At 35.1% G+C, this 10907-nt stretch overlaps 1 protein-coding gene across 11 annotated transcripts in view; it reads right to left on the bottom strand.

Annotated features, from left to right (window-relative positions):
- Positions 1-2256: 2256 nt before the first annotated feature.
- nrcama (neuronal cell adhesion molecule a) overlaps positions 2257-10907 on the bottom strand; it is a 76746-nt gene continuing 68095 nt past the window's right edge. For 3 of the 11 annotated variants that reach the window (XM_038303911.1, XM_038303913.1, XM_038303914.1), the window contains 6 exons: positions 10125-10247; positions 9874-10029; positions 6400-6531; positions 6227-6305; positions 5626-5637; positions 2257-3830 (listed from right to left, as the gene is read on the bottom strand). In XM_038303911.1, the coding sequence (XP_038159839.1) occupies positions 3596-3830; positions 5626-5637; positions 6227-6305; positions 6400-6531; positions 9874-10029; positions 10125-10247 (737 nt within the window). In that variant the 3' untranslated portion in view covers positions 2257-3595. The remainder of the gene's footprint in view (positions 3831-5625; positions 5638-6226; positions 6306-6399; positions 6532-9873; positions 10030-10124; positions 10248-10907) is intronic. The other 8 variants (XM_038303912.1, XM_038303916.1, XM_038303919.1 and 5 more) reach the window with 3 other exon arrangements.

The raw sequence follows: 10907 nt of genomic DNA, 5'->3' as shown, positions 1-10907 counted from the left end.
ATACAAAATGCAGAAAATGTGCATGAACTGCCAGAAAAAGAAACAGTACAGGTGTCACAAGAGCTCAGTCACAAATCATCAGTAGTGATACCCGATACTGTGGGCTAAACATGTTTACCTGACGATAAAACAAACAGAAGTTCACAGCAAATCAAAGAGTGAAGTCTAGATGTTGTCTAATTCCACACAGTCTTTATACCCCATCCCAACTCTGATCCTATGCTCAAATCAAACCGTTATTTACAACAAAAGAAAAAAAAAATGAAAATATAAATATCTACACATGGAGTTCTGACATGTTGAAACCTTAAAACTTGATGCAAGTCATGATAAGAACATAAAAAATGCCTCTGTGTCCAGGGGGAGCAGATGACAGGACAGGCATTGGAACGCTAAAAAGCAGTGTACACTTTTGCGCGTACACACACACACACACACACACACACACACACACACACACACACACACACACACACACACACACACACACACACACACACACACACACACACACACACACACACACACACACTTCAGAGCAGCCTGCCTGCACTGACACATTCATGTACATCACTTGCAAAAATATGAATTCTGCTCTCAGACTATAACATACTGCAGAAGGTGAACAAAAATACATAAATAAAATTCCTTATTGCATTCATTCACACTTTAAAATGAAACAAGCAGTATTTTCATTCAGAAAAAATACACTTGTATCCACATTCATTACTGTAATTTCTATATGACCTTTTTCTAATAGTGATGGTTACAATAAGACTAGACAAGGTGGTGAATCTGGTTCACACTGGCAGTTATCTGGTGAAAAGGTTGGCAGTAGTTTGGTTTAGATTTGAGATGCATGTGTGTTCAGATAATGTTAATGAATGGGCAGGCTTTATTTTCCTTCCAATTGTAAATTTTAGAATATGATCTAAAAAAAAAACTACATTCAATCAAGCTAACATGATTGTGCAACTGTAAAGAAAATGCCTTTCAGGTCCGTTTTCAGACTTTTTTTTTAAAACCTTGACCCTTAAAAAAACAAAATCAAAACAGCTTAAATAAAATGTATTTGTTTTAAAAGACAATGAAGGAATTCTGGTGAAAAAAAAGCCGGTTTCACATCAGCTGAACTCCATTAGATTGACAAACAACCATCGGAAACAAACAGCATCCTCACAATAACTTACCAGTGGGAAACCATGTGTTTTCATTCACATTGGAGAACATAAGGTAAAGTTTCCCTTTAATTTTTCACTCCTTTCTAGCTTGTAAAATAGTCAAATTTGTAATCATTATTAGCTGCATTAAGAGAGCTCTTTCTTTATGAGGTCTCCTTGAATTTCCACCCTGCTTGTAACATTTTGGTCTGAATAAATAGGCGTTGAACTGTGGAACTAGGTGACTGTTTTCTACGAAGGCACTAGAAACCATGCTGACAGCTTTGTGAAAATACAGATAAATATCCCAAAACTTCCGTTGATACAGTAATCTTATGCAATTCAAATATTTCTGTTAGTCTATATAAAAAACTAAGATGGAGGATACATAGCAAACAGATTAAGCTGATAGTTTTTTTTTTTTTTTTTTTTTTACATACTGTAGATAACTATGACTCTGTGTGGAAGAACTCAACAGTGACTGTAGACCATTCATAAGTATTCAGTAACAAGCGTACAATGCAAAGCTAACAAAATATGGCATAAATTATAATTAAACCATGAAGCTATAAACAGGCTGTTTTGACATACGGTACCCTCGCACAAGTGTTCATACTCTAATTTTTGGCACCTTACAGCCTTGGAGTTTAAGGACTTTCTATATCGCTGACCTCAAAACCTAAATGGTGCATGACTGTATAGTGTAAGTAAGATGTGAGTGGTAAACGGCGTTTTTTTGCAAATGAAAATTAAGAAGTATCGCATGTTTAATATTTGCCCCTTCTAGTCTGTTACTTTTTAAATAAAAGCCATCGGCTGCAAAGAAGTACACTAGGGGTGAAACAGTTAATTGGATAAATCGTGATTAATCGATTATTGAAATAATCGTCAACTATTTTAGTAATCGATTAATTGTTAATTGGAGTATAGAAGCTGTAAAACATGCCTTTAGCTGACAGAGCAACCCACTTAGAGCAGTAATTATACCAAAATTGTAAAAAAAAAAAAAAAAAATTCAAAATTTTGCATTTAAGATTAAAAAAAAAAATCTTTAGTTTTTCAATTGTTCAATCCAGAACACTTTAGTTTCACCTGGTTTATTTTAGTAAAAAAATTGTCTTTTTTGAGGAGCCAATTTGCAAAATAATCGTTAGTTGCAGCCCTAGAGTATACCCCATTAAAGGTCAGATACTTGACATGATGTTTTGGAATTGAGGGAGAAATTTAGAGATTCAGAGAAGATCTCATGCACAAAATAGGCAGGAACTTATTTTTTTTCCAAGCAAGCAAGGCCAACTCTTATTGCACATCTTTGTCTTCATGAACACTACACTATGTGTGGCGAGAAGCTAACATAACATCATCATAATGAGAAATAGTTGTTTTTGCTGTCGTTCCCAAGATAGGGATAAATTTATTTGTGTAGGTGTCCTAAATATCCAAAGAAAACATATTCAATTCTAAGGTTTGTGACATGAGATCATTTTAAAATGTTAAATGCATGCGCGTACTTTAGCAAGGCGCTACTACAGGGGAACACCATGCTGGCTCTCTGCTTCTTCCTTACCAGTTTTCCAGGCACTAAGAATGGACACACCTGACCTGGATATACAGCTTTCCTTCTCTTTCTATTACACATGTACAAAAACTCCCTCTGCATTAAAAAAATATAGTACAGTGCCAGACAGCACCGGAAAAAAAAAAAATTATAAGTTAGTGAAATAAGAACATCTAGCTTCTAGTTCACACTTTCACAGCTGGGTTCACAATACCACTGCTGCCATTTTTTCTTCTATATGTCAAACACCATGTAACACTTGTCCAAATAAGAAAAACACCCTGACTCATAGGCGTGCACCGAATACAGTGTAAGTTGCAGCATTCTGCAAAGAAAATGATAAGAGGAAAGTACCATGTTTAACGGACACACAGTTTGCTCCATGCAGATACCTATGAATGTGATTTACTTATATTAGCCTGCCTGAGGGTCATATGCCATACTTCCATCAAATATATATATTTTTTATAATTATAATTGTAAAGAGGTCACTAAAACACACATACACTTGCCACACTCGTGTTCAGTCTGAGTGGTAGAACCCCCTCTGGTTCATTTCATCTGCTTTTCTGTATTTCTCGCTGTCTCTTTTATACCAAACGTCTTTCTTTTCTTCTTGTAATGGTTGTAGGGGAATCTTAAGAGTGTGGTCGGTGGGAGGTCACAGTGTGACTGGGGCTGACGGGCGCAGGGATGGGAACGTGTCAGCAGTTTAGGTTTAAGGTAGCCTTGATCACGTGAGTGATGGCAACCACAGGGTAAAAGTAGGTGTCCACAAAAGCTGTCGACTTAGCAATTGTCACCAAGGGGATGGTCACATTTGCCATGTTGACGAGGGATGGCCGTAGCAACCACTGCGGCCAGTTGGCTGACCCTGTTAGACGAACGAGTTCATGGCGTTAACAGGCGACGGTGCCTCCGAACTCTCATTGCCCTCGTGTGTGTCCTTCTCCTTCTTGCCACTGTACTGGCCAATAAAGGAGCCATCCTCATTGAACTGTCCATCCCCGCCCTCCCCGTAGTCCACTAAACTGTCGTCGCTCTCGTCGCGCCGCACCGTCCCGTTGGACGGCGTCCGGCTGCCCTTCAGTGGTTTGTGATCTTCAGTGTCACTGATTAAAGGGTGGGAAGATAAAAAAGAATTACTGAGAAATAATTCATACCATTTGTAAAATGACAAACAGGCTCTTCAAGCATATTCAGAGTCTGGCTTTTCCACTGCACAAGTCTTACAAGATATCATAGTAATGGTCTTAATACCAAATCTTAATTGTGCTACAACTAGGCATGGTTTTTCAATTTGTAAGGTTCACTAATATATTTCTTTTAAACAAAAAAACCCAATAATTGTTTTTTTGGTATAGACCTGTTGTCTCATACTGACAGTCTGTTGTGTATAGATAATAATGGAAAGGAAGTTTACAAAACTTTTATCCAAAGTGGCATTGTTCAAAGGCACACAACCAGACATTTTTAACATCATATTTTTAAACAAATATTGGTAAGAGGATATAAAATTCAGGCTGTGTGTTGGTTAAATCAACAGCCGACTGCAAACAAGCTAACAAAGTAGAGGCGCTTCTATATTTCGACCTTCAAACGAAAGTTTCAAGTGTCTGTCTGCATCCCATGCCTAATTATAGCATCGGAAATTATATTTACTGCACAAACTTGTTAGCATACTCATACAGTGGAGCAGCTCAGCTAAATAAAAAGATCCTCTAAAGCTTAAGGGCTGTAGTGCTTGAAGCCTCTACAGCACTGGAGAGACCTTGCCATTACGTGCTGTTTGACTAGCTACAAGGTACCTGAATAAGAACTGTTTTAGTCAATATGCCAGCAGTTGACATGCAGCAATCCAAAATGCAATTAGGAATTCTGTTTTAATGCTGCATGTAAGTAAAAACTTCTTAAACCAGTCTTTTTTTATGCAAGCGTTTCAAGGGTACTATCAACACAGCCTTTGGGTATTGAATGAACATAAATTAAAATAAAAGAATAAAAAAAAACTATACTTATTTGTTGAAATGATGAAGGTAAAGTAAGTAGAAGCAAATTATTTTGTGTTAATTTATTAAGGTAAGACAGACCCGGTTACACATGGCTTTAACTTTACCTGATTTCTTTTAATCATTTGAAAAATCTATAAAAGCTTGCATATGATTTGTGATTCAAAACATAAAATTTGATTGCTCTATTTATCCTCCACCAAAAAGAAAAAAATATATAATTCTGCACATAATCATCCTGACTCACTCTCTCAAAACTTCTATGGTTTATATGACATGATCTCCTTTCTTTCCCCTTCTGATGAGTAATTAGGCAACAGTCATATTAAATGTATACCTCAGGAAAGCCACAAATCATATAAAAACACATTTTGTAAGTATGAAATTATCTAACTTCAGTAAAAAGATGAATTTATATGAAAGTTTTTTTCTTTACAGATTGTTAGCCTAAATGCCACTAAGAGAGGAGCTTTAGGACTAGTCTCACAGTATAGCACTACACTTAGTGTTTTAGGCATTTCTATACCATTCCATTTAATGCTTTACGTTCTCATCATTCTAAATCAACATCAAGGTCATTTTTTCTAGCATTTCTGCAATTAAATTCACTATTCATTTCAAAATTATTGCAAAACAGCAGAATTAGTTTCACCAAAAAACAAAAAAAAGTTTACTTAAGCTGCTTTACGGGGCAATAATGTCTGATTTACAGAACAATTTTGACCATGTTATATAAACTAAGATGACTGTCATCTTATTGCCAGGTGTAAAAAGGGTCTGTGCTGACCAGATAAGCAGACATCTTATGCTCTTTCAAATAGATTCACTAAAGTTAGAAAGCTCTTTAAAGCAACCAAGGGTTGCATGAAGTGCATGCTTGTTTTATTGCATGTCTTACCTCTCCATTGACCTAAACTCCACACAGCAGAAAGATAAAAATGCAAGGTTACATTAACAGCACTGCATGGATGGTTCATTGGAGTTTTGTGGCCATTGTTACATGTAATACAGTACGACATGCAATGGAGACAATAAATTAAAAACAGGAAAAAAATGATTGTATAAAAGTTAAAAGAAATAAAATGATTTGAATGCTGTAATTCTATATTCCTTTATGTCTTATCTGGAATTTCTAAATTAGGTGATGTCACTGAAAAACTGATAATGCAATAGCTTCAAAGTCTTACAATTTGTTAGTGTAAATGACTAGATAACACTGGTTAAAGGATAAACTGCTTTGATTAAAAACTTAGGAGAACTAGATGGTCTGTTAGATGGCTAATAGATAGAGTAGGTTGATAAACAAATCATAGTTTTAATTTTTGCCTTGCCTCTATGGAGTGTTTGAAAATGGAGCCAGGTGATGGGGAATGTCTCTGTAACCTGATAAGGTGTTATATACAAATAGCCAAATAAAGTCAAAAGAATGCAAAAGCAACGCGTGTTATCTCTTTTAAAGACAATTATTAAATCTCTCTTTCAAGAGTATTTTTTCTCACCTGTACTCTCCAAATGTTCCATCATCCTCCTTCATTGGCTGGATCTCTGGGTCTTGGTGAGCATCTTCTTTCTCTTTCACTTTTAAAGCGAAAAAAAAACAAAGACCCTTTTAATATTAATAATCTTTAATGTACCCACACTCATACTGCTTACTGCATAAACACAGCTTTACCTGGATATTTGCCACCTTTGTTTCTTTTGATGAAGCACACGATGAGAAGCACCAAGATCAGGAGAGCAATTGCACACATCAGTCCGATAAACCAGCCCTGCGTAGCAATGTCCACCTGCCTGTTGGGCACAGCTGGGTACAAAGACACAGAGAAGCAGGAGAAAAGTAAGAATAATTGGCAGAAAAAAATTAAAGAGATGCACCAAAAACCTGGCTGGGGGTCTGGAATTGTCTCCTTATCAGCTTGATGGACGGTAGCCAATAGCAGTTTAGTTAGAATATTCAAAACATGACATTCTTCTATTGATGATGCTCTATACTTAGGAGAAAAGGGGCTGTGCTAAAAACACTCTTTGGTGTGGAAGGTTTAACTGATGTAGGGGATTCAAATTAAGTCAATTTCTGTAAGTATAAGGGCTTTACAGGCAAAAGAAGCACAGCAAAATTAAAAAGTTATTTTCAAAAAGTTACTTTCTACATAAAAAAATGTCTGCTCTTCTTCTACGCTTGTATATTTATACAGGAAGTGACTGTTTAAGGAATATCAGGAAGAGTTAATGAGCTTTTAACTGCTCTCTGTTATGGAACATGCTAGAGACAGATAGGTTGAAAGCCTTTAGCACTATATCCATGAAATGCACAAAGCTGTTTAAATGTGGTATGCTAACTAAACTGATTATGGAAAAAATAAACATTAGAAGTCATTTTCACTCACACCACCAATAACTACAAATACTTATTGAAGGCTTACAGCAGGAAAAAGGCAATAAAGAAAAAAATAAGCTTTGATTGCTGTTAATTGAACTTATTAAAGATAAATCTATATTTTGGTGCATCTCTTTAAACGAATGATGAAACAGAGGTCCTAAAAAATTATGATGGTTCTCTTCATGAAAAGCAGGACTGATGTTAACACAGAACTTTGATATTGAAATGGAAAACAAAATGGGTCAACATGCAGTTACTTTTTAAAACTCTAAATAAAACGACTAAGTGGGAAAAAATGAGAGTGGCAATTAGAATAATGATTACTAATACATGCGTTAGGGCTATGGAAACAATAACATATATTTTGATTTGTTTATCCTGACGTTTTGATTTGTTTCTATATGCAAACGATAGCATTTAAAAATGGGAGGAAATACATTTGGTAATAGAGGATGAGAGTAAATAAGATAGGGAGGATTAACCAAGTAGCCTTTTTTAATATTTACTAACTTAATGGGCTGTGTTTTAGTTAAGGGTTTAATATAGACTTTTGTCATTGTCATAATGTTATGCTTTTGTTTGATTTCTCTTTTTTTATATTCCTTGAATGAACAATTTTACTGTTTGTTATTTTCTCTAATATATCTTGGGTGGCCAGGTAGGAACTCTGCAGAAAATAGCTGATGAACAATTCATTATATTTCATAGCGATTCACGCTAAATGCTGAAATTGCGAAGCAGGGTGATAATTTTTTACTTACGTTTTGTCTACAAATGACTAACTGGAACTACATTAACTGGAACCTTTTGAGGTAAGTAATCTAAACAGGAATATAATATTTACTCAAGCATAGCCTTTCAGCTATGAAAATAATCCAGGGGCAAGAGATGCTTTTATTAAAGACTATGACCATGCAATACTGTATATCTTTAGAAACAGATGACAATCAAAACGCAACTTCAAACTAATTCATCTAATATCTAAATGTTAATTGCAGTGTTTGTGCACGTTAAGGCTGTTATGTTTTTAAACATTTACATGCTATAGATTTCATTAGGTTGAACGTGGTGCCCAGACTGACATCGGCAACATAAATAAACAGGTTCCTTATTGGAATCTCATTATTTTAACCTTCAGTCTTGCTCGATTTTAAAGATAGAAGCTCATATCTAACTTTTTGTTTAGTGACATCTCTGATTTGGGACCTTGAAAGGATTTTGTATGTTACAAAGTAACCAGCCTTGGTGTCACCATAGACAGCAAATTTAAACTGGACAAACAAATAAATGTTGCTTTTAAATCCTGTTTTTATCATCTCCGTCTTTTATCCAGGCTAAAAAAGTATTTATTTTTTTTAAAGTCTTTCAGCAGGTTTTACACTCTTTTATTCTAGCTTTTTGGACTACTGCAATGCATTTTATTCAGGCAGTAGCCAATTAGCTCTCTCCTGTCTGCAGTTAGTCCAAAACGCAGCGCCTCATCTTTTAACAGGGACCAGAAAACATCAAAACATTACACTAATTCTTGGGTCTCTGCACTGGCTCCCTGTTCGTTTTACAATAGGTTTTAAGATGTTACTGTCTGTGTTTAGAGCTTTAAGTTGGATGGCTCCACAATACATTATCGACTTCCTCCAGATTTACTCTCAGGCACGTGCTCCAAGGTCTGAGCACCGTCTTCAGGTAATAATACCTAAGACTAGGCTTAAAACCAGAAAGGTCAGATCCTTTCCTGTAGTTGGCCCCAGATTTTGGAATACTTTGCCCCTTCATATACGAACCGCCTCCACAATGGAGTGTTGCAGGTCTCATCTTAAGACCCAATTTTACTCTTGGGCTTTTAACACTGCATAATTGTGTGGTCCTATGTGTCCTTTTTATTTATTTATTCATTTTAAACTCTTACTGCTTTTTTGTGTGTGTGTTGGGTCCTTTTTTTGTTTGTTTTTATGTACAGCACATTGGAAAAGATTTTTTTGTTAAACGTGCTATACATAAAGTGGATTGGATTGTTCTATATATATATATATATATATATATATATATATATATATATATATATTTGTTTTTTTTCATAGTAACTTTATAAAGTAACAATGTAGGGTAACAGCATTTCCTGGACGTTACATCCACAGGGAAGAGTAAATGTGAATCATCCATTTACAGTACAAATTAAAAAGCACTGTCTTGAATGATGTTTTTCTTTTAAATGATGAACTCATTCAGATAAGAGTAATTTTCTTTTGCAAACTATTTTTGGAAGACGAGTATATCAAAAATAAATGCTGTAGCTTAAACTGCTGAGTCTAACCACCAATTGTTTGGCAGACCGAGAATTTACCCAGAAAAAAACATCATCCTAGAACATTTGTGCTATATTGTCTATGCAAATGTTTCTGTGTAGCTGTGTATTCTTTACAAGGGTATAAAATGCAACCTAATGGTAAAGTCGAGTGTACATTTCTAAGATGTGTTGTTTCTTTGTTTAGCTAAAACTCCACCAAAGGTAGGTTTAAGTGGATGCTAATTCTTCTTATCCTTTAGGACTTTTTAAGTAGTTTTTATGGAGAAAAAAAAAAAAAAAAAAACTAAATTAAAAATGCAAAGTCATGAAATACTTAACATAGAATGATGACAATCTCTACACACAAAAAAAAGTTGACTATACTCATGACTGAGAGTAACAGGCAACAACTGATGACTGAATATAAAAGAAAGAAAAATTATACACAAAAGCATTCTATAAGCGTAGGCATGCCGCCAGACCTGGAACTGTAACCAACACATTGGTGGTTTCGTGGACCGCCAGGTCAGCTCCATCTCTAGCTACCACACGCACCCAATAGGAAGTCCCCGGCTTCAGACCTTTTATAGTATGTGAATGTGTACCATTTACTGACTCCCTTTTCCATTCATCCTCACCTGAAAACGGTGCAGCGCATGTAGAGGGATTAGAATCAGGCAACTTTAAGAATACATGCATGCAAGGATATTCTGGAAGCATGGAAAAGCCTTACTGTTTTCTACAACATATTCCACAAATAATCTCTTTTGATGTCCAAAGTATTCCCAACTGATCACTGGGCCTTCCTCTGATACAGATGTGTTAACTGTTCCAAACACAGGCCCAACAGAAGGCACTGAGCAAAAAACAAACAAAAATATTGTTCTTATTTGAATGTCAGATAGAAAAAAAATTGAGCATTTATCAATTATGATTATAACAATTTTTATATATAATATTCAAATAATGAATAATAATTTTTTGTATTTATTTGCAAAATAGAACACTACATGATGGCATCCTGTGTTTAATCCTTTCAGTGCTTTTTAGTGCAGTTGTTGTTCGTACTTCCAGTATAAAGTAAATAATGGAAAACTGCAATCAAATTACTTATTTCTGCTCATAAACTTGGAAAAAATTAATTGATAATAATGTTACTGTTACACATGAGAAAATAAGGAAAGACATATTTTAATTACTACCTACGCTTTAAGGTCCATATTGATGCATAAGGAGCCTTCAGATATTTTTTTTTATCTTGCACATTTGATTTGTTTAAATAACATATCTTGACATTAAACCTATAGAATAGCCACTATTTCTTTTGAGTCTGTTTTGTAAATTTCCATAAATTTTGATGGGCGTATCTGACAAGAGGCAGAAAGTAAATTTGGTAGTTGATGCAAAAACTTCAAATCCTTATAAAGATTTTAGCACACTGCAATAAAATAAGGAAACTAGGGAGAATAATACCTCACACGTATGCTACACCGTCTCTGTTTTAGAAAATCCCCAT

The sequence above is a fragment of the Cyprinodon tularosa genome, unplaced genomic scaffold, assembly GCF_016077235.1.
Source record: "Cyprinodon tularosa strain WSP-4 unplaced genomic scaffold, ASM1607723v1 ctg520, whole genome shotgun sequence".
Lineage (NCBI taxonomy): Eukaryota > Metazoa > Chordata > Actinopteri > Cyprinodontiformes > Cyprinodontidae > Cyprinodon > Cyprinodon tularosa.
Note: the sequence above shows the minus strand (reverse complement) of the source record. Positions and strands in the feature narration are given on the sequence as shown.